Source organism: Leptinotarsa decemlineata, unplaced genomic scaffold, assembly GCF_025532065.1.
Source record: "Leptinotarsa decemlineata unplaced genomic scaffold, Ldec_3_MD MMD2_P_RNA_scaffold_1, whole genome shotgun sequence".
Lineage (NCBI taxonomy): Eukaryota > Metazoa > Arthropoda > Insecta > Coleoptera > Chrysomelidae > Leptinotarsa > Leptinotarsa decemlineata.
Genome location: NW_027412523.1, coordinates 4669340 through 4694540, shown reverse-complemented (window position 1 = coordinate 4694540; position 25201 = coordinate 4669340). Strand labels below are relative to the sequence as shown.

General features: G+C 35.0%; 1 protein-coding gene across 2 annotated transcripts; it reads left to right on the top strand.

Moving 5' to 3' along the window:
* Positions 1 to 369: 369 nt before the first annotated feature.
* Positions 370 to 24818, top strand: Hmt-1 (ABC transporter ATP-binding protein/permease Hmt-1). Of its 2 annotated transcripts, none has more exons than XM_074180412.1 (14): positions 370 to 529; positions 2055 to 2369; positions 4562 to 4761; positions 4898 to 5045; positions 9927 to 10104; positions 14375 to 14547; positions 17878 to 18115; positions 18168 to 18343; positions 19984 to 20189; positions 20367 to 20574; positions 22097 to 22275; positions 23324 to 23579; positions 24195 to 24316; positions 24460 to 24818. In XM_074180412.1, exons 2-14 carry the CDS (start codon positions 2061 to 2063, stop codon positions 24572 to 24574), a joined length of 2508 nt encoding a protein of 835 aa, XP_074036513.1. In that variant the 5' UTR covers positions 370 to 529; positions 2055 to 2060; the 3' UTR covers positions 24575 to 24818. The 2 variants fall into 2 exon arrangements, with proteins under 2 accessions (XP_074036513.1, XP_074036436.1); XM_074180335.1 differs by lacking the exon at positions 370 to 529 and adding an exon at positions 1183 to 1781.
* Positions 24819 to 25201: the final 383 nt, after the last annotated feature.

Below are 25201 nucleotides of genomic sequence, written 5' to 3'. Positions count from 1 at the left end.
CAGTTACACTGGTGTCTAGTTCCGTCAGTCTATCTGACGAAACGCGTCTCAAATAAAATTCTATAATTATTATCACGGAGTGTTACTAATTTCCATCAAGTAATGGGTTTGCTGGAGCAGATAATATTCGAATGAAAATTCGACGTATAAGTATGAAATTCTAATAAGATATAATTTTGAGATTAATGATTCGCGTTAAATATGTGAAGGATCATTTATTCCTGAAAACGACAAAAAGTTACTTTCTATTCGCTCTAAATGCGTTTGGAAAACCACCTCTATTACTTTCTAAACGTTCTAAATGCCGTTGGTGGAATATTAGACATATGCAAATCACCACGGAGATCACGTGATAAAAGGTTAAAACACAAAAGTATGACGGCAGTGACAAAAGTGATAAAAAGTGTCATAATAAATAATGACTAAACAATAATACAAAATAGAGAAGGTATCAAATGCAAATTGAAAAGGAAAAAGTTCGGAATTTCGTTTGATTTTGAATATGAACACTTTCATGTAATAAGTAATAGTAAGTACATATTACATTTATAAAAGATTTGATCTTTTTAGCCTAGTATCCAAATTTAACATTGTAACTCAAATGTTCATTAAACACATTTTTTGAATTGTTTTACTCAAAAACTGACAGAGAATTTTCGAAAAAGTAACGTTCTATCTTTGTTTGATAATAGTAATGAAGAAATTTACTTTTATTCTGTGAAAATGTAAAGGCACCCAAACTTGAACAACTGTCAGTGTTATTTAAATTTGATCATTCTCAATTCTGCTGACTATCATGCTCATTGTCAGCAATTTTCAAAAGATACAGGTTTTTAGGTTTATAAAACTGCAGTGGTAACTCACAATTATGCATAGCATAAGTTTATTCAGTTTTTTATGGAAGGCAAATTTTACATTCAATTCAGCATTTACACTGGAAAAAATTGTAATGATAAGGTTTTGTGAACTCTCTCTTCTAGTCTACTAGACAGTAAAAGCTATAACTCCAGATCTAAACATTTAGGTGGTGAATTAATATACAAACTATAGGATATTAGTTTGTAAAAACCAGTAACTAATTTGAATAATTGAAACTTTTATTCAACGTACTACTTTCTTTAGATTTTGAATTTATAAATTGATATCATTGCTTAGGCGCGTAATAATGTTTTAAGTTGATGGTTCACTGGGTTATCTCAACTGTTTTTACGAGTGCTCATGATTCTGATAACAATTGATGTAGATTGACTAAAAAATACAGAAATTTCAACCTGGACAATAAGTAGTGTATTTGTGGATATAATTCATGATAATTCCATTATTGAGTGTTAAACGATGATACTTAATACTTCAGCTTTATGAATGTATGTGGTATAACATTGAACTTGAATAAATGTTCACTATGTAGGTGCAACAGTGACTGGTAAATTAAAAGAAATACAATATTAACTAAAGAGAGGGGTTGGCTTCAATAAACAATTGTTTAATTTTTGTGCAAGACCTAAATATTAATAATACTCACCATCTTACTGTTGAAATAATGAAAGTTCTAATTCTGTTTATTTTCTATTCCATGATATGTAAGAGTAAAAAACTAATGATATTGTGCAAGTATTGGAAATATCAAAACAAACATCTAATAATTGATAAACCATCGCTATATGATTACTGAAATCTAGTTGAAGTTAGAATGAATACAATAACTGATCACTGATTCATTCGTAAACAAAATTTGATTTGAAGTTGGTGTTCATTTCAGTTGTAAAACTGTATTTATGAAGGTGAGTCATTTAATTACTTATAATCAATACTATCAAGTCTTGTTATAGTAGAACTTTGCTTTTTTGAAAACACTATTTCACTGTTTTTTAATTGTATAAATGTAAATATTTTTGTTTTTTTTTGTTCAAGTCTGCTTACAGACAGTAGTCACTACGAGCTAAATCTGGCGAATATGGTTTATGGAGGAGCAATTTGAAGCCCATTTCATGCAATTTCGCCATCGTTTTCATTCATTTGTGACACGGTGCAGATAAAATTATTTTTCAATTCAGGTAACAATGGTTTCCAACATATCGTACTGCCCACCGAACATATCCATTTGGGATGTGTGGGTGAATCATGGAACTTCACAGTGTTTCATGGATACCATAACTTCCTCTGTGATAGCAGGCTTCATATTTGTGGCTGGAACGATCCAGCTGTGGATGTATAGAAAATACGGCACGGAGGTGTCACCTTACCATTTGTCGAAGTCGAAACTGTACTACCTGCAAATATTCTTGACCATATTCCTACCTGTGCTCGAAATACTCAGATTTGGCTTGCAAGGAACAATTTATGAAGATAAAAATATATATGGATATATGGTAAGTTTTGACATGAATGATCTATGTTCTCAGAATTGAGTAGCATTCCATTTTTTTATTGGAAATATTGTATAGTGGATATATATCCTTTATTAGTTCTTTGTAATAAAAAACCTTCTCAAGTGTAGAACATGTCAATTACAGTAAACATTAAAGACAGTAGAAAATCATGAAGCAGTATCATTAATATTGGTTAGGAATATAAGAATATAAATGACCACAGATGTATGAATAACAAGGTTATCACAATCAATACACTTAATGTAATATTATTATATTAGATACAGAACACTATCGTATACATCTATATGTAGGGTTCAGAAGAGACTAAACTACAATACAGATTGATATGACATGAAATATTTAACCCAAACAACATCAGTTTAAATTATCTTTGAAGAATTCTTCCAGCGAATAATAAGCTCTGGAAAGAAGCAAAGTTTTCAATTTATTCTTCATGATCATAGAAGACAAAATTCTAAGAGATTTAGGTATCTTGTTATAAATATTAATGATTGAAAAAAGGTATGTTTTTTTGAAGATAGGTCAAATGTGTCTTTATATTCGAAAGGTTTTTTTTTTCGTGTGTTGTGGGTATGGTTCCTATCATGAGTTGCAAAAAGAGATATATATATATACAGCGTGACTCACGGTCGATGGTAGGTTAGACGTTTCTGGAAAACGCAAAGCATGATTTTTCTGAAAATTTCACCTCTCACATTTCCTTACCTGTTCTATCGATCTAAAATATTTTCAGCATTGCGGCGTTGCGACTTCCATCAAAAAGTCCTAGCAACTTTATTTTTTTAAATGGAACACCCCGTATATTAATACATTTTTGGAATCGCTCTGGTATTTTAATACTTTTTTGTTAGTAATGTCCTATACCTATCTCTATCTGTTTTCGAGATAAAAAATAAATGTGCTAAATATGGTCCAAAACATAGCCTTAATTGAAATTAAGTACATCAGTACTCTCAATTCATGAAAAGTTGATGATGATAGTTTGGACAAACTCGAAATATTCAAATAACACCGTGAAATCGACTCCATATCATACAGGGCGTGCTAAAATTACTATTATTTCCATTGTGCATAAAAGTAGTCGAAAGTTCATTTTTTCAAATGAAACCCCCTGTATATTACACAGTAAATTGAGAGATGGTGAAAAATGCTTCAAGATGATATATCATGTCCCTATACCTAAATCGTCAAGTTTTCTCAATAAAGTCGCTTCTTCTAGAAACATTATTTTTTTTTAGAATTTGGATTTAGGAAGCAGTGGAATTATCAAGCTTATAGCAGTTCGGTTACTTTTATAAGTAATTTACGAAGAGTTATCGACGGTGTTTCGAATCATTTTCCAAAATGAATGCAAATATCGATTATTCAAACGAAGTTCTTATGAAATTATTTATTATACACATGAACAAAGTGATCAAATCATTGTCAGAACGTGTAAAAAATTCAACCAAATGTATCCTGAATTAACACCAATGAACGAGAGGAAGTTTGTAAGGTTACAAAATAATTTCCTTAACTATGGCTCAAAGTTTCCAGGGAACAACTGTACCAAAAATCAGTCATTTCTAGGTAAAAAGTAAGATTTTGTGGGCTAAAACATGTGAAAGTACAGACAATAACAGAATAGGATGATTCAAAATAACAAAATATCACATTTTCACAATAAATGCTGAAAATGTTGTCCATCACATTCTAAACACTTTAAAATGTTTTTTTGTACGCGACTTGTGGTTGCTTTTTCAATTTCCTGGGGATCCAGACCTTCAATACTCCGCACTATTCGCCGTCGCAATTCTTCTTTGGTAGGCACTGGAGTACTGTATACGCTTTCTTTTAAAACACCCCATAAAAAAGTCAAGTGGCGTGAGATCGGGTGATCTCGGTGGCCAATCCCATGGCCCTAAACGCCTAAACCAACGATCGTCGAAGAGCTCATTCCACCCAGGAAGTTTCCAGGAAGAAAGAAAATGTAGGAAATACTTAAGATCGATAGAACAGGTAAGGAAATGTGAGAGGTGAAATTTTCAGAAAAATCATGCTTTGCGTTTTCCAGAAACGTCTAACCTACCATCGACCGTGTGTCACGCTGTATATATAGAGAAAGTTGTTAACTTTTTTTCAGTTGGATAAATGTATGCAACTTTTTCCATTTTGTTTTTCAATTTCAGATCCTTTCATTGGTGCTAACATCCATTGCGTATCCATATTCCCTATGGATAATCAAAGTAGAGAGGCATTATTTATTACCATCCGTGCCCACGAGGGGCCACGGGATAGTTTTACTTATATTTTGGACTCTGACATTCCTCTCAGAAAATCTCTCATTTTTAAATTTGGGACAAATCAACTGGTGGTTCAAACTTGAAAAGTGAGTAACGGTTTCAGTCAGAGTTTCTGTAAGAATCCATCAGCATAGACATTGAGTAAAAAAACAATTCATCTATTATTAAAATATTGCAAATCATCTGTGAATTGTTTATAATTCTCTTCGTTTTTGTTTTCAGTACGACCGATCAAATTGAAATGGCTCTTTTCGTCTTGAGATACATAACATGCCTACTGATATTTTTACTGGGGCTGAAAGCTCCAGGAATCATTCAAAATGTCGACTATTTCAATTTGAATGATCCACAGCGAAATGTGGGAACTCAGGTGAGTATTGATTTCAAATGAGTAATATGATATGAGGTTCTACATCAGCGTTATCGAGTGTGCTTGTCATCATTTCTAAAAATAACTACCGTGACTGCAATATGTTTATTGAATGAAAATAAATGTAGGATTTACCATCAAACTTGACCTATGAGTTACCACAACACAATTATGCTTTGAGAATGTTTTCAATTATTTCTTCTATGTTGAGTTCAACTCTCAACTATTGTTAGCCGCTTCTCCAGAAGAGAATTCAATATATAAAAAACTAGTTATCGAATCTGGTTGACCAACTTTGTTATTGAATGTTGAAGATTTTGACATCCATTATCCAAAAGTGTGTGTCAGATTTGAAGTCAGGAAAGTGGTAACAATTCTACAACCAAAATATCAAATATACATACATCGGAAAAGTCTAGGGATATTTTTATAACATACTAAACAACAACGAGGTCGTTTAATTTCGATTAAATTGGTACACTCGACCACCCTGTAGATTTCTATGGGTTTGAACAAAGCCTGCAAAAACGGTAACTAATCTTTCATCAAGTTTTTTACAAACTGTAGGTTTTCGGCTAAAATGAATAATCTGAAAGTGTCGAGTTTGTACATTCTATGCAGTTCTTGCTCAGCAATTAAACTTGAAATATTGTGCTTTAACATGGAACGCCATCACTTACCATTGGCTGAGATGAATAGAGCTGTAGGGCTTCTTCAAGGTGGCATGCGACAAAATGATGTAGCTCTTCGTTTGGGGGTCTCCCAAAGTGTTATCAGTCGATTGTGGCGGCGTTTCCGTGAAACTGGCAGTCCAGCCGAACAACATCCAGGGCGAGGACGCGCTACAATTGCAGTTCAAGACCGATTTTTGGTCTTAACCGCAAGAAAACAACCGACAATCACAGCACCTGAGTTGGTTTACGTGTTGCAGCAGACGCACCAGGTAACCATTGGTCGTGATACTGTCAGAAATCGACTGCATGAAGCAGATCTCCACAACAGAAGGCCACTTAGATGTCTACCTTTGTCAAGAGGCAATCGCGGTAGAAGATTAGAGTGGTGTCAAGAACATCAAAACTGGGATGCAAATGATTGGGCCACAGTTTTGTTTACAGACGAATCCAGATTTGGATTTCATCCAGATTCTCGTCGAGTAAGACTGTGGAGACGACCTGGAAATAAGAACGTTTGAGACACGTCCAGGAAGTCCACACATACAGAGGTGGTACAGTAATGCTATGGGGCGGAATCATGATCGGCGGCAGAACCGATCTCGTTTTTCCAAATCGCTCCCTCACAGCTCGACAGTACCTCGACACCATTCTTCTACCTATCGTCCGTCCGTTTGCTGGTGCTGTTGGTGAAAACTTCCACCTAATGCACGATAATGCTCGTCCACATGTCGCGCGTCTAATGACTGACTGGCTCACCAACGAAGGAGTTGATGTATTGCCATGGCCAGCACAATCACCGGACCTGAATCCCATCGAGCATGTGTGGGACATGCTTCAACGAAGAATTACTCCGCATATGGGGAACATTTACACAACGTTTCAATTGAGAGAGCTTTTAATCGCTGAATGGGCAAATGTACCTCAACAAGACATTGACAATCTCATTTTGTCGATGCACGATAGATGTAGGGCCGTAATAAACCAGCGTGGAGGCCATACTTTGTACTGATTCCAATTTTTTTTGTATTATGATTTTTTTTCGGGGTGCCAAAGAAGAGCCATATTTTTTTTTAGTTTTGCTTATATGCGCACTCAGTATTTTTGACCATTTAATAAATTTTGTTGTAAGTTACATTCGTTTAATAATCACCCGTCAACTTTTTTTCCCTAAATCGATCTAAAAAAAATTATTGCCATTTTTAAAAATATCCCTAGACTTTTCCGATGTGTGTATTTGTAAAATTAAAGTTATGTAATATTAAGAAATTGATCAAATGTGTTCTATTTCATTTTTTGACAACATTGAAATCCAGTTTTCCAAGATTCACATTGAATTCTATAGTTGTACAGATTATTCGTTTTTTTTTTTGACATGGACACGTATTTTCTTGAGTCTGACTACTATAGCCAGGACAGAAAATGACTAGACTAGAAAATGAATATTTATCTCCCCCAACTACCCACACTGTAGGTACTGGTAAATGCCTGCCGGAAAACAACTACTTTCCCGGCTATTACCACGCAGGATATTGAATTATGATTGACATTGAGGTTGGAGCATCTTGCTTTCTGCTATTAAAATTAATTCTGATCTGATTAGTTGAAATTTTGAATGACTATGGATCTTTTTTATCTGAAAATAGCTATTTATTTGATTAGAGTGTGAAAACCAAAGGATTGATCTTTGATATACATGTTATGATTTGACATTGGGGAATCCCTTGTTGAGCTACCAGAAATAATTAGAAAATTATTTTCAAGCCACACTCAAATCACTACATCAATACATGCGCATAATAATAATATTAAACAACGATAATTAGGATTTATTCTTCCAAGAGGATTTCTGAAAAATTTATTGAAATTTTATATCGTTGACTTTTTTATCATGATCATTTATATCATGATGAGGTCTCTTGAAATATTATTTTAATTTTTGGGAAAGAAAGTTTTCCTGAAACAGCTACTTTCAAATAAACATTGAATTACACGAAAGAAAAATTCTTTCGAAACGAATACTTCTATATGAACACTGGATTATACAGAAGATACTTTTCTTTACTCTGTTTGTATTTCAAACATTCGTTGTGGAATAAAATCAGATATCATTCACATGAGTTCTACTTTAAATGAATGGTAACAAATTGCACTTACATGGAACACTGTCATTCCCACTGGTATACATCGATGAGGATGACAGTGTTCCATGTAAGTGCAATTTGTTACCATTCATTTAAAGTAGAACTCATGTGAATGATATCTGACAAACTGAGTAAAGAAAAATATCTTCTGTATAATTCAGTGTTCATATAGAAGTATTTGTTTCGAAAGAATTTTTCTTTAGTGTAATTCAATGTTTATATGAAAGTTAATGTTTCAGGAGGACTTTCTTTCAGTTTGTGTCTGAACGTTACTTCTTTGCATGATCTACACATCCATGTATAAAGTTCCTTATTTTCAAATTGATTGGAAGATTCCCTCATCTTTTTTTTTTGTATCGAGATGGAGTAGGATAAAGCCAAAAACTTTCTTTCCAAAAAATTAATCACTCCTAAAAATATAACCCCTTCAATTCAAATATTTTAATTTCTTGTGCACTATTTTCATTGCAAATTAAAGTGATGTCATCAGCAAACTTTTGTATGTATTCAAATAAATTTTTTTGTAGCCGAATAATTGAAATATATAAGAAATATAACAACTTTGAGTAGCGATCCTTGCGGTACCCCGCATATTTTCTTTTCAACTAATTATGTCCTATTCAATAAATAATTTTGAGACACCGGATATTTATGTTGGACGTTATTTCAAAAAGAATTTTCCGGTACACACTATCAAATGCTATCTTCAGGTCCAATAAAAGGGCTACACATTTTTGTTCGAATCTGAATCTAGCTGTAATGCACCTTATGATTTTTCTGTTCTGTGAACGCGTCATACGTGCTGAGACTCTCTAAAATCCAGGCCCTATGATAATATGGACTGTATTAGTCCAAGTAAGATCAGTTTGAGTACATGTGTGAATACTTTTTTTTACACTTGTACTATCACAAGACACATGCTAATCAGTTTTGTGATTAATTTGTCTGAGAATGCTCCCCAGGTTATTGTCTAGTTCTAGTTGATGGTTAGACGTTCACTTTTCGATCATGCAGAGATTTTGTGGATTTTTTTATGTTCACTGGTGTTACTGCCTCAATTGGACGACCATGTTTGAAGTCAGCAAACCAATGTTCAATTAGTTTCTGATGGAGCGGAGTCCTTATGATACCGTTCAAGCCATGACTTCGCTTGAACAGCATTTTTTCCCTATCAAGAAGCAGTGTTAAATTAAAACACGAAATTGTTATTGATCCAAAAGTAGCGTCACTCTTAGCACAGTAATTCACAAACTTATGAGTAGAATCTCGTGAAATTTCAACAGCAGATTTCAACAGCAGAAATCGCGCCATCTATGTGTTAGGTCCGAGACTTTTCAGCCAGCCCATGTAGTGGACTAAAGGATGCATCAATAAAATGAATGTTTTTGAATTTCTAATATACTGCAAATATTGCAAACAAGATGAAGTTTCTCAAAATTATTCAACCCAACTTTCCATTTTAATCAAAACACCAATTCTTTCACTCTAATGCTACCAAAAGTATTTCTGTACAAACGTATCTTTCCTACCAAGTGTTTTTTTCTGTGAAAACTTTTTCATGGTGCTTCTTATATTGGTTCATACTTTCCAGTTTCTACTTACAATTGTTAAGGCATTTGAATCAAGAAGCAATTAGTGCATGAAGAGACTGGGAATAGATGAGAAACTAATGCAACTGTCATTAACCAATAATGAGATTTTTACTATTACTGGAGTTTTGCGTATTTTGGGAAAGATTTTTTTTGTTAGGTTCTGATGAAACCAGCACAATCTTCAATTATTTATCTGCACCTTTTGATACCGTTTTCGTTTGTTTCTAACACCAAAGTAAATAGTGCAAATACGGTTGTTTGAGTATACGTCACAGTTGCTTAGAGATGTACGCGGAAAAATATATTTACAAGCTAAAAATGGTACCCAGTGAGAAGGACGTTGATCCCAATAAAATTTTGAAAAACGCAGTTCGTTTTGATAATATTGCTGTGAATGTAAAATTCAAGGTACTCAATTTCAATGCAGTGCTAAGTATTAATAATTTATTTCATCGGGACCTTTAATTTTTTTAGGAAAGAACCGAAAACCGCTCGACATGGAGCAATTTGTGGAAAAAAGTGAGAATTTTAGCTCCGTTCGTCTGGCCGAAGAAGGACTTTTTTCTTCAGTTTCGAGTTATTATTTGCTTTTTGTTATTAGCGGGTGGAAGAGCGGTGAATTTGTATGTACCCATCTACCAAGCACTCATTGGTAAGTATAGAGACATGGTTTTGTTAACCTGAAAATTATTGTTGTCTACTTATATTTCTGTTACTATTTCTTGATTTTCAAAAAAAAGTATGACAAATTATTGTCAAGTGAGCTTTCAAATATCACAAAAATTTTTCCACCGTGTGTTTTACAAAAAATGTTACGTGAAAAATCAAGAAAGTGTATTAGAGAGAATTATTCAATTGCTGAATTCAGTTTGTTTAAAATTTAAGATGGAATAAACTGAATGATACATTAAGTCAAGTATACTTTAAAAAAACCGTTGGGAGGTTATCTTGGCTTTGATAAGTATCATTAAATTTCATTCAGAAAATTTCCAAATAAGAAAACAGTGCATTCCTTCGAAGACTAGCACTCTGATGATGCTGCTAAAGGGTTTTTCAATAAGGGCGGGTAGATGTTGAAATGGAATAAAACAAGCTGTGTGTGAGGTATTAACAAAATTATCATTTTATTTGAAAGGCGCATGTATGCCATTAAGTGTGGAATATGACATCATTCAAATGCCCGCCTCGGCTTCTTACTGTGGCATGGATCCGAGTGATCCAATTTTCAATGACTCTTCCGCATAGATCCGGCTGAATTTGAGCGATGGCCTGTGTTATGTTCACCTTTAGGGCATCGGTCGATTGTGATTTATTTGCATAGACCTGCGACTTCAAGAAACCCCACAGGAAAATCAAGCGGGGTCAAATCGTATGACCTTTGTGGCAAATTCACATCACCCCTGCGAGAGATAACCTTACCCTCAAATCGTTCATGCAAAATGTCAATCGTGGCGTTTGTTGTGCGGCACGTAGCGCCATCCTGCTGGAACTACATGTCGTCTAGGTCCATATGGTTCAGTTTGGGCCATAAGAAATTAGTTATCATCGTTCTGTAGCGCTCGCTGTTGATGGTGACCGCCTCACTGATGTCGTTTTCAAAAAAGTACGGACCAATTACGCCGCCGGCCCAAAATCCACAACAAACGGTAACTTTTTGAGGATGCGTTACCACCTGGTGAACCTCGCGTGGGTTGCTGTCGGCCCATATACGGCAATTTTGCTTGTTAACACAGCCATTCATCCAAAAATGCGCCTCGTCACTAAAGATGATTTTTCGGCCAAAATTGGGGTCCTCTTCCAAACGATTCGAAGCCCAGTCAACGAACAAACGGCGTTGTCTATGGTCATGAACTTTGAGCTCGTGGGTCAGTTGGATCTTGTACGGGTGTAGGCCCAAGTCCCGACGCAAAATTCGCCAAGTTGAAGTCTACGAAAGGTCGAGTTCTTGTACACGGCGAGGAATGGACTGTCTCGGGTTCTGCTGTAGACTTTCACGGACCGCGGCGATGTTCTCGGCCGTTCCTTGAACGTACGGGTATTGGCTGATTGTTTACTGAACCGGTCGTCTCAAATTTGGCCACCAAACGTTGAAGAGTCGACTGTGAAGGGCCACCACGTCTAACGTAAAATGGGCGCAATGCGCGCAACGTTTGCGTTAACAAACACTCATTTTGATAATACAGTTTTATCATTTGAACGTGCTGTTCAATCGTGTAACTTGCCATGATGATTTGGCATAAACAACTGAATAATAAACAAAAGATTTGACAGATATCACCAAAACAAAGTGGCCGCCACGGGGCGCCAAAATCTACCCGCGTCAATTGAAAAACCCTTTATGTAGTGAAACGCATATTGGAAATACAGTCCGTATTTTGAAAATTGTTAATTATTATGAATACTATTACTGACTATCACCAAGCATAGGTCAATGTATTCACAAAACTCTGTTTAATTTCATCTCCTGAAGAGGCAAACTTAGTTGGTGAAACACCTGTCAAGAAGAGTATTCATGTTCTGATATTTATTTCAGCTAAACTAAACATTCGATGCTTTTTTTTCTGGACTTGTTTTGAGATTCATTTGTATGTAGCATCTACGAAAGGAATATAATTTTGAAAAAAAAAGTTTCAGGATTAACGATAAACATATTTTGGAGGAAGCGTATAATAATAATAATCGTCTTTATTGTTACCCAGCTGTAGCTACATACAAATATTCAAATAAATTACAGAGCTAGTTGCTGACATAATAAAAGGCGAAGTTCAACTCAGCACAAGTGCTTCTGAGTTGTTCTTCCACATGACGTGCCAAAGTTCAGTTGAAAAACACCTTACCCCTTGCCTCTCATGTGAACCTACGACTTTGTAGGTACGTGTGGCAGACACCCCACGGAAAAATAACAACTAACCCAGCTAATGCCACTCAGAAAGCTGAAGTAAAACCATCAGGCACCTGTGCAACGTCTTCCATTTGGAAGATTCGTCACAGTTAACTTCCTATATATATTAGTCTTTCTCAAAGTGGGCGATAACGCCCCCTTGTGGGTGCTGGAGGCCTATAGGGGGTTAGTAAAGGGCAAAGAGAAGATTGGGGGTATTGAAGCAGTTTAGGGGTCGGTTGCTAATTTAAAAATTGGGCTTAACGCGCGTTTCCTCGTGTAACGCCATCTAGGGGACTAATCAGTAACTATTTCCTGTCCGATAGTTGTCAAACTGTACAATAGATGGCGGTAAGCTTCAATGCGAAGCGAGTTTCTAGTCTCCATTCTCGAAAGTACTAGGCCCGCCCGCTGCCTCATATAAAAGTGCGCGCGCCATCCAGCCAGTAATGTCATTCGACGATATTACGAAAACAAGTGAATTTAGTTAGCGACTAGCTAGGTATAGTGCTGTACGTGCGGTGGTGCAAAGACGAACTGATGAGATGGCTGAAAACATTGAAGAGTCATTGTGCATTCATCTGAAGACTTCTAAATTCTCAATTCAGTTAGATGAGTCCACTTTACCAACCAATGAGGCATTGTTGTTGTCATACGTGAGGTTTATTAAAAATGAGAAAATATATCAAGAACTACTATTTGCCAGAAATTTAGAGACGGATACAAAAGGAGAAACCATATGTAATACACTGGAGAAATGTGATGAGAAAGAAATTCCACTGAAGAATATTATATCAGCTGCTACGGATGGCGCTCCGGCTATGACAGGAGGTCACAAAGCGTACTTAAAAAATAAACTTCCAGATGTGCTTGCTGTACATTGCGTCATTCATAGGCAACATTTGGTTGCGAAAAATTTGAGTGAGCGCCTCTCTCAATCACTGCAATATATCATCAAAGCAGTCAATAAAATCCGAAACAGCTCTTTAAATGACAGATTATTTAGTCAGCTTTGTGTTTCTAATGATGAAGATTTCAACTGATTGCTATTTCACACAGAAGTGCGTTAATTATTAAGAGGTAACTGTCTGACTCGATTTTACAATCTATTTGACTCTGTCATAGAGTTCTTGGAAAACAAAGAATTGCACGACAACCTCATCACTTCAAAGAACGGTATTGCGTACTTGAAAGAACTGTATAAATTATTAAATGATCTCCAACTTCAAGGTGACGACTTGAATTTGATTAAAACAAAAAATTTCTTTGCTACTTTTGTAGCCAAATTGCTCTTATACAAGAATAATATCGGCAGAAGTGAGTTTCGCAATTTCCCTAATTTGTTAGCAGTATCCTTCAACAACGACGACTTGCGTGTTTACTACCAACATTTGGAAAACCTCCACAGTGATTTTTTGTGTAAATTCGAGCCTGATATTAACAAACTTGTTAAAAATCATCATTCTTCACATTAGATTAGTTTCAAAATTCCAATTGTTTTAATAACATGAATAAAACTTTTCCTAATATTACAAAATGATGTTCTACATTACCCTCATCAGAAAGTCTTATTTTCACATGACACACCTAATTTAATTATTAAAATAATGGCTGCGATTGTGATTCTTAAGATGTAGTGAAGTAAAAAAAATTGGGGGGCGTTAGAAAATAATTAATTCTCGAAGTGGGCGGTAGACAAAATAAGTTAGAGAGCCTCTGCTATATATGAAAAGCAGACAATTAATTTAACCGTTTAAGTATCCCGAACAAACAAAATTAATTCCAACTAGTCATAAGCGCTATCTGCGGTTGGTTCAGTAGGATGATCACTGTGCCACCTGCAGACAAAGTCCGGAAAAAACTCCACAAACACATGCTCCGGGTAGGGAGTCAGAATGATAAACATATGAATTTGAGCATATGACATGCCCAAATTCAGGTGAAAAACACCTTGCCCCTTGCCTCTCATGTGAACCTATGATTCACTGAGACTGATTGTGTAGTTGATCGATTCATATTAATTTTATATTTTTTTTTTTAGTCGATAGTATTAGTGTTGAAACAAGTAAAATGGAATTCCGTTGGGATTTCATATTGATGTATGTGGGATTCAAATTTCTACAAGGTGGTGGTACTGGAGGAATGGGGCTCCTGAATAATGTGAGGTCTTTCTTGTGGATCAGGATCCAGCAATATACAACAAGGGAAGTCGAGGTAAGATACGCCAGCATCAACGTAAATTTTTATTGTTCTCTAGTTCGATCCAAAAGAAATATATCGTACTAGTACTATGTTGATGTATCGCTGCTGTTCCAATGTTTTGACAGAATCAGAATCAACGAACTTAGGCGTGCGCAGCGTTGTAGAACAGTGATTGTTCTACAGCGCCATCTAGTGGCGAGTTACAGAAAAATGTATAGCCTACAAACCTTCTCTATGAAAAATTACTTATACATGTCAAGTTTCATCACGATCGGTGAAGCGATGTACAAGTTTATCACTTACATAAGTTTATATATATATATATATATAAGTTTATCACTTATATATATATATATATATATATATATATATATATATATATATATATACGTACGCACGTGATATTGAAAATCCCAAGAATTGGCCAGGGTCGTATTCAGAACCAACATCTTGTTGATCGCAAATGCTATATCATACTTAAGAAAACTTCTTTATAATAACGAGTGAAATGCACAAGTTTTGCAGTTTAACGGGAAAAATGCAGATAATATGTGTAATATAAAAAGATTTTCATTGGATTTTTCACAGCGCACTCAAGCATTATATGAAAAGAGACGTAATTATTTCTTTACTGATAATTTTTATTTTATGTCAACTCAAAAGGAATATTAATCAAAATTATTCAACTGGATGAATTTGTCTCTTCATCAGTAGTGTCATCCTCACCAATCTGAATTATCAGTGGCTCGATTTGAGCCTCTATTATGTTATCAAGCTTCCACGTCTTTGTCTCGACTTCCTATATCACATGCCGAACACACTTCTCGCATTTCTCCGCTGTGACTCTTTTCAAAGCCTCATCAAAAAGTACTTTTAGATCTGCAAATTTGAACGTGGTATTATGCTGAGCTACAAAATTCTTCACATCCGCCCATATTAACTCGATGGGATTGAGCTCGCAGTGGTATGGAGGCAGGCGAAGGACAATTTTGTTTTGGCCTGCTGCCATCTCATCGACTATATATTTTTGGTATTCAAGCTTGCGCTTCTTGACAATTTTTAGTAGCTGTACTCTTAGCATTGAGTCTTCAAAGCTAATATTCTTTAATCGCAGCCAATTTTGAATTTCAACCTTCTTTGAAGACGTCGAAATCTTCTCTAATCGTTGCGAATGATAAGGTGCATTGTCCATTACAATCACAGCATTATCCTCCAGATGGGGTAGAACTTTGGAAAATCACTGTTCGAAAGATTCACCGTTCATTTCTTCGTGATAATCTCCAGTTTTCTTCGACTCAACACCACAGCCCTTCGGCAACAAATCCATTCTCATTGCCGATGTGACAAATAATAAGCCGTTTTCCTTTACCTGAAATTATGAAGAGGTATGTAAGTAAATAAAACAAATACGAGGATTACTTTTTATATATTGAGATTGAGGCAGGTCTTAATATAAATATAAGTTTACCTGATGGATTTGTTAATCCGGTGGATAGTCTATCTAGAAAAGCCCTCCTAGATGAGGTCACAGTTTCATTGACCCATACTTTAGGGGTAGTATGACCAGCATTAACTCAGGTTTCATCCATGTAATAAGTTGTTCTCTGTTGTTCCCTATAATATTTAATTTTGGTCAAATACTCTTTTCTCCATAACATAATTTCCTCTATCCAATAATGAACTATTGCGCCCTCGTTTTTTCCATACAAAATTCAAATGTTTCAATACTTTATGGAATGTTGACCACTTAAAACTTGGCAATAAAACATCTTCATTTATTTCTGTGAGTAATTTGTCTATCCTGGGTATTTCATTTCTGAAAAAGTACTCATGCACTTTCCTCCTGATTGCATGTTTATCAGCATCATCTATTAATTTTATATTGGTTTGACGATTCTGATTTGTATTCGGTTTAGAAAATGTATGATTTTGTTTAATTCCCGTAAAACATTTTAAATCGAAGCGCAACACACTCCAATTTTATCGGAAACTTTCGATACGACGTCGTCGACAGTCGATGTCTCAATTTTTTCCATCTCTTTCTTGAACACATTTAAAATCACTTCTTTCATCTCAACACTCAAATGTCTTTTTTTGGATCGTTTCCTGGCTGGACTCAGAGGATAGCTCACAGTGTCATCAGCAGTGTCTGTACTGGACATCTTGGAAAACAATTTTAAACAATATACTATCACGCACGCCACACAAACGACTGATTACAACCCTGTGCTGGTACCGAACTCGTACCAAGAAGGCGAATTCACCAATGAACGCTGCCCTTTCCATCTGACACTGGGCGATCACGTGAACATCACGCTTCGGCTTTGTTTTGTTTTACTCTATCTTGGATTTGAATAGACTTTAGATTCGATGGAATTTCAATTTCTCCGTTATTTTGAAACCTATATTACAGTTATCCAACATGGAAAATTTGGTTTATTATACAAGGGAAGTATTCTACAACTATTTTTAGTTAACCTCCATAATATTTTTTTCTTCATTTATTTCACTATGTTTCACTGTATAATAGCATAAACTGTTGAGACAAAGTGGAGAGCATTAAAAATTCAAGTTAAACAAAAAAAACCAGTCACAGTTGAAATATTATCAGATGGACATATTTAAAAAGTTGAAATTCCAAAGTATTAGCTTTTTTTTTCTTATCAGTCAGAGAGCTATACTTAAAGCCTGGCAGTAAACAAATCTAAAGAAATGAACTTTAAACGTTCAATCCAGTCTCGAATATACCTACACATTTGGTTGAATGAACTGACGCCTATCAGAAAACAACTACTCCCCTAGCTAATACCACGAAGGGCGTTGGATTATATCCAACAGGCGTCAGTGCAGGAATCTTCACAGAAAATTTCCTGCATATGCAATTGGCCATACAACTGAAAGAGTCGACCTTCAATTTTGGAACGAGCACGCTTGCAGACCGGTTTCGGGCTTATTAGCCACTCGTCAGTGCAAGATTGAAGGTCGACTCTTTCAGTTGTATTGCCAATAGGGAATATGCAGACAACTTTTAATTTTTTTTTATTCAATATTCACTTCATTTTGATATAGAAAAAAAATAAACATAGCTGTAAGAGTATTTGACAAGTTCAAACGCTCCTATTTCTCGCGCGCTTGAAGCATGACGTCATAGGGCACGTTCTGTCAGTTTATTGTTTACATTGAGAGTTAGTTTGATAGTTAACAAGGTGTTTTAGTTTAAATATCGCTTAATAATCATGGAAGAAGACGGGCTTGAACGTTTAAAGTTCATTTCTTTAGATTTATTAGGTTATTCCTAAAGTTTTGTCCTTTTGGATTAGTCTACGTCAGTTACTTTTTTAGGTGGAATTGTTTCGACATCTCCACAGTTTGTCTTTGAGATGGCACCTTGGTAGGAAAACGGGTGAAGTTCTTCGGGTTATGGACAGAGGAACTGATAGCATAAACAACTTGTTGAACTATATCATATTCTCTATTTTCCCAACAATAGTGGATATAATCATAGCGGTTGTCTACTTCATAGCAGCTTTCAATATTTGGTTTGGTCTAATTGTATTTGTAACGATGATTCTGTATATTGGTAAGTTTAATTTTCAAAAGTATATCACATTCAGCCGATAGCTTGATTTTAGTATTAACCATTACGATTACTGAATGGCGAACAAAATTCCAAAGACGTATGAATTTGGCAGATAACGAAACGAGAGCTAGAAGTGTCGATTCTTTGCTAAATTTTGAAACTGTCAAATATTATGGTGCTGAACAATATGAAGTTGAAGCTTTCAGAGAGGCTGTCCTGAAATACCAGGTATGAGTGTCAAAGATGCTATTTTGTCAGAAGAATAATCTTCCTCTTGAAGATGATCACTTGGTGATCGAAACACGTGTCGAAGTGTAAAAAATAACGATTAAACTCCAGTAAGATTCATTACTACACTAAAGGTTACAAACAGTGCTTAACAAGACCACATATTGTCGGTTAGGATATTTTTCAAATACACGTCTGATTTGTCTATGATAGAACACAAATTTCATTTTAGTTGAACTGAGGCTGAAGAGATTTGAGTCGAAACAAATTCTCATACTTCTGATGTCACTTTCAATAGTTTTATATAGCTTACGGTTATTTGGTGTGTGCCATAAAATGCTGATACTATCAGCAAATGAAGTGTATGTAGTGTATGAACAAAGTCTATTTTTTTCAAGAAACTATTAATAACTGAATACACTTTTGCCAGGTTGCCTGTCGAAATTTGGTCGCAAGTATATTTAATTGAAATGTTTTAAGTGACTGGGCTTATGATTATTCATATGCCCAGTTTTCTAATACTAAAAAATGATAGATTGTCATTATAAATGCAAAACGCTAAATTTTGTGAATATGTAATGAATTGCCACAGCTGATATAGGCGGGTTTATAATACTTTAACGGGTCCCCTGTGTACGCCTATGGAAAAGCGACTTGAAAATAACTCATTACCCCGCTGGTTAAGAAAATAGACTATGAAAATAGTAGGAAGTCACTTTTCCATACGGTTTTTTGCTCAGGTCTATAGGTTTATAATGTTAATTAGTATATGGTGTATTAGATTTGTAATTCCATTATATATTGACATTTTATATTGAATTAAGCACTTTATGATTTTAAATAATATAAATAATGAATAAAATAAAATTATTAACTAAAGATTACGAGACTATTCACGAAAACAAATAGTTTTTTTAATGGGAAAGGTTCCTCCTGACGAAAATCAAATAGTTTTCATAAAAGAGCTCTAAAACAACGCATTTTAAACTTATCAGAGGAATGAAATAATGCATTCAACATTTAAAGGGATTCGTTTCTATTTCACCATTTGGCAACATCGGTTATAGCTAATAAAGGACAATGAATCTGTTACCTGTATGAGACAAACAAAGATGGCATATTTCAGAGGCGTGCTGTTCTGTTTAGTTATGTTTCGAGTTTCGAGACATTCTGTGACATGACATTTTGTGCACCTAACCTATCTTCCTCTATATACATAAATAACAAAACAACTGTTGTTTATGTGGCTTGTGGAGGTGGTATTGAACTCTAACTTATATTTTTCCTTAATTGTTGATTTACAAAAATAATTTTCCTTTTTTAAAGTAGAATATCTAGGTACCTATAAATTATTTCAACTTGATATAGGCGCTGTTGCCAATATGTGAATTAGTAACAAATCCCATTAAAAATTAAAACCCAACATTTGAAACATCAATTTGAATACTTTTTGAAGTGAATTTGAAAAACTCGTGAATTAAACCCAACTTTATTTTGTTCAAACTAGCATTTGCTGTAATAACCCAAATTGAGGATCATTCCTCATTACCATAAAGTAAACAAGTCATCAATCACACATATTCTCATACCCCCAGAAAGATTCTTTTTCATCTTGAAGTACCAAGTATCCAATTTTTCAGGAAGAAGAGTTTAAGAACGCTGTTACATTAAACCTGTTGAACATGACTCAGAATATTATCATTTGCGGTGGGCTGTTGATTGGGAGCTTGCTTTGCGTGCACCTTGTCGTAGATAAGCACGAACTCAAAGCAGGTGACTACGTACTCTTTGCTACTTACATCATTCAGCTTTACGTACCGCTCAACTGGTTTGGTACTTACTACAGGTGATTTCAATAAAAAATCTGACATTCATTGTTTGTAGTAATCCTTGAATAACTTTGTTGATTCTACTAGATCGGATACTTTTTAGTAGGGACAGCAAGTGCTCTCTGTGATTCAATTATTGAATGCTGCGGAGAGGCATGGAAAGCAAATTCTAAATCAGTGTCATTATATTTTAGAGCGATTCAAAAAAATTTCGTTGATATGGAAAACATGTTTGATCTATTGAGAGAGGAACAGGAAGTTATCGATGCCCCAGGAGCGGGGGCTATTTCAGTCAAAAGGGGGGCTGTGGAGTTCAATAATGTCACTTTCGGATATCTCCCGGAGAGATTAGTTCTCAAAAATGTTACGTTTTCTGTACCGCCTGGGAAAACAGTGGCTTTGGTAAGTTTTACAGAATACATGGAATCACTTTAACAGTTCTAATCGATTTTGATTTTTGAAAAAGGATTGACATCAAGTTGAATCTTTATTTATTTATTTATTTGCCTCATTGCCTATTTTTACAAAATAATTAACAAATTCACACATATGTACTATCAGGTTGACGTAAATAAAAATATGAATAAATATAGTTAGATGTTCTTTAAAAGCGTGTTTTTTAGTTTTTTCAAACTATATTTATTTTTTCACTTTTTAGTCCGATTGTCAAAAATTTTTTTTTTTTTTTTTAGTTCTAATACTAGTATCATAAATCTTTAACAGACGGCGCACGAATGTAAAATTCATCTCAAACAACATAATAAAGTTTGAGTTCTCAAATTCTATAGTAATACTGAGATGCAGTAAGTCTCCAACAGAGGGCGGACAGTTGTAAAATTTTTTTTCGAAGTAAAGAGAAAATTTGCAGTAATGATTTCAAAAAACTACTTGTTTTACCAGAATTAATCATTCATCCAATTAAGTTTTGGCATAATATGCCAATAATTACCATATTTATAAATTACTCATTTTCCTAGAAGTAATATTTTATTTTAATTGTTTTTTCAAAATATACTTGTTTTGCCAGAATTAATCATTTATTTTTGGCACAAAATGCCAATAATCAACATATTTGAAAATTAGGTGTTTTTCTAGAAGTAATAGATTCATGAATTCAAGTGAATACCGACTGAAATAAATATTTGCATAAAATTCGAAAAAGATGAACACTTCAATCTAGCAGACCACTATTATAATCTTCATGCAGTCATTGTTCACTGTGGTTCTGACGTTGAATCTGGTCATTATTACGCCTTGGTCAAAGACGAAACGGGCTGGTTTAAGTTTGACGATAGTCGTGTCACTAAAGATTCTGGCGATATCTGAAATTCATTGAAGCCTCTAGAGGCACCAGTAGATCACCAAAGCCGATTCTGTGACACCAGCCAATGAGAGCGTGGTATAGATTGATGTTGCGCAGTTACGCTTTGGCTTGGTTCGGCGTACTATGTATCAGTTTCGCTCGAATCGTTATCTTTCAAGGTCACGCGTACGGTTGAGAATCAAGCAGCGTTATCGCGGTTTGAAAGATAACGATTCGAGCGAAATTGATACATAGTACGCCGAACCAAGCCATACTGCGCAAAGCGTAACTGCGCAACACCAAACTATACCGCGCTCTCATTGGCTGGTGTCACAGAATCGGCTTTGGTTATCTACTGACACCCTACATTTTATTCTATGAAAGAGAGGGCATTGGCAGAACAAGATCTTCAGATGATGTGGTGTTGCAGGTTTTTCCGGGTTTTCCTGCAGCTGAAAAAGCAAATGCGCCACTGGAATCAATGAAGTCGCCCCGGAGCGCCAATTAATTTTTGTTGTTGTTTCATAATTTGTATTTCTTTTTTTTATGTTTCCATAATTTTACCAATATAATTATATGATGAAATATGTAAAACCACATCAATATTTCTTTTAATTTTAGGTGGGTCCTTCCGGAAGTGGTAAAAGTACTATTATTAGACTGTTATTTAGATTTTATGATGTTGATACTGGATCCATTGTGATTGATGGACAAAATATTAAGACTGTTACACAAGAATCTTTGAGAAGGGCCATCGGAGTTGTTCCACAGGACACTGTTCTCTTCAATAACACTATCAAGTGAGTAAGAAGGTTTGAATAATCTAATGCTTGTAGGTTGTAGAAACGTACTTTCTCGAAATAATACTAATCAACGTATGATGAACAGACAGATTCTGTTGAGTTCACAAGCGATTTATAATATACAGGGTGACAATTTGAAAACTTATCTATATCTGAGCAACCAAATGAAATATAAGAAATTGCTGGAAACAACTTCAATAATAGGGAGGGGAAAACAAAATGATGTAATAGCTGACGTAGGCAGCTATAGCTACCTGCGTGACATCCGGGTCCAGGATATAAATACAGAAAGAGATTTTATCGAGTGTGTATGATACATGTAAAAAATAGAATAATTCGTGGACACAACACTCTAAAAAGAGGGGCAAACCGCGGACACGTGTTTCTGGCTATTGGCCTCATCAGCGCGGTGCAGCCAAGTGCAAAGATGGGCAACGCTTGTTTGCCGAAAGCAGGAAACAACACATGCACTTGGCTGCACCGCGCTGATGAGGCCAATAGCTAGAAACACGTGTCTGCGGTTTGCTCCTCTTTTTGGAGTGTTGTGTCTACGAATTGTTCCGTTTTTTATATGTATCATACACACTCATACACCCCCACCCACACACACACACACACATATATATATATATATATATATATATATATATATATATATATATATATATATATATATATATATATATATATATATATATATATGATGTGTTGTTATTCCGGGTGTTCATCCGTTGTGTACTATTCGATATTCGACGTTTCGCCATCATCTCAGATGGCATTATCAAGACGAGTTACTGCTTCGCATAAAAACACGAAACTAAAAAACAAGACGAATTATTGATGACAATTACTTGAAATATACTCACTACATTTTCTTTTGAATGAATTTAATGAATTACAGCTTTTTATATTGACTAGTATTCATAAAAAAATTTTATAATTTCACAAAGTGTGTAATAATACAACCATTGATAACTTTTTTAAATAAATTACCCGTTTAACATATCTCGACTTCTGTGAATCCTTCACTGACGTACTTTTTCAGATACAATATAAAGTATGGTCGTTTAACTGCTACGGAAGCAGATGTAATCGATGCTGCGAGAGGAGCCGATATACATAACAAAATATTGACTTTCCCCGAGGGATATGACACTCAAGTAGGAGAGCGGGGACTCCGACTGAGTGGTGGAGAGAAACAAAGAGTCGCGATAGCCCGAACTTTATTGAAAGCACCGAGTATCATATTACTGGATGAGGCCACGAGTGCACTCGATACGCAGACTGAGAGAAATATACAAGTAGGTAGTTTTCATGTTGCCGTCTATTTCAAATCACGCTTCCAAGAGTAAACGAAATATACAACTACCGTGCCTGCTTACGAGCTCCTGATGAGATTTGTTTCATATTGGAATTCTAGGTAATCTTCTCAAAAAAAACAAATTAAATTTGACATTCAATAAACTACTTCTATGCTCTTTAATTCTTTGAGAAGAAGTCCTCCCCGTTTGGCCAATATAAAGTTTTGGGCAAGAACCACAAGTCTACTTATATACTCCTGATCTATACGATTTTCCAAGTATAAAGCCTTGTTGGTGTTCATTTATTATGTTTTTCGTATCGAACGTAAGTTTTTGAGAATTTGGGAATTTCAGATTACTTACTCGCCAGGGGGTAGTTTTTGATGTTTTCTCTATTTCCAGGTTTATGGATAAAGAAAGATTAAAAATTGTTTGTAAAGGTTTTGCTAAAGTAAATGTACAGTTTTTTAAAAATTGTAAATTTATTGTTTGTTTTTTCATTACTCGTTAAAAGTTGTAAAAATTATTTCAGACACAGTTTTATCGAACAATGGAATTCTCAATGTGTTTATCCCGCTGGATAGCTTCTATCGCAAATAAATATTTATGTTTCAGGACTCTTTGGACACCATGTGTTCGAATATTACAACTGTGATAGTGGCTCATAGATTATCGACAGTTATCCATGCTGATGAAATACTAGTTCTTCAAGATGGTGAAATTGTGGAAAGAGGAAGGTGAGTCTGCATGAAAAGTTCTAAAATGAAAAATAAGATTCAGAATCGTTGTAAAATGTTAAAACTTCTATGTTGAGGTGACTGTCATTTTGAATTTCTTAATTGGAAACCACTGTATATATTATTGAATCATTTCTTTTCAGGCATGAACATCTCATTGGTCAGGAAGGAGTGTATGCAAACATGTGGAGGCAACAGCTTGAAAATAAAGATAACTCATCTATAGAAAATAGTTTGGAAAAAAGTACGACAGAGTGAACGAATTCCAAATCATGCAATTAATAAACCTCCACTTTCGAATCTACTTAGTCATCCTGTTTAGTTGACCTAATGTAAGAAATAAAGTGAACAATCGTTACATGACGTCTTCGGCAACAACATTTTTGTTTTATTTTTATTGATATGCTTGAAGATATGAACAGAGTATTCAAATCATGTAGGTATTATTCATATACTGTTATGTAAGTTATTTTTATTGAATAAAAACGAATATACTGTTGAATTTTTCCGTATTATCAACGTGTTTTTCTCTTAGAAGTTACTCTAAACAAAGAAACTTCTACTAAATATTGAAGTCGTCTCTGAAATTAAAATGTGTGCAAAACCACATGGCGGGCGGTTAACCAAATACAAAGAAACCTGACCAGGTTATGAAAATCTCTCAAAGAGATTGGAACAGAGTTATCAACAAATATATGGTCAACAAATTCTATAGACATTTTCAACTACTCCAGCAAGAAAGCAAAGGCGATGACATCTCCCCTAACGAACATCGCCATCTATGGGATCGAACCTGGTTTATCCTCAATATTCCAGGAGTTCTTTATCGATCTCATAGATGGCGTTTCTGTAAGACTTGCTCCTCGAGTCCAGCAGCTTTAATGA

What these genes read in the sequence shown, in the direction of transcription:
- Hmt-1 (XM_074180335.1), top strand. An exon ending in AGGCTGTCCTGAAATACCAG is followed by an intron (nt 18,344 to 19,983) that starts GTATGAGTGTCA and finishes CCAATTTTTCAG; the next exon opens with GAAGAAGAGTTTAAGAACGC. An exon ending in CTCTTCAATAACACTATCAA is followed by an intron (nt 22,276 to 23,323) that starts GTGAGTAAGAAG and finishes GTACTTTTTCAG; the next exon opens with ATACAATATAAAGTATGGTC.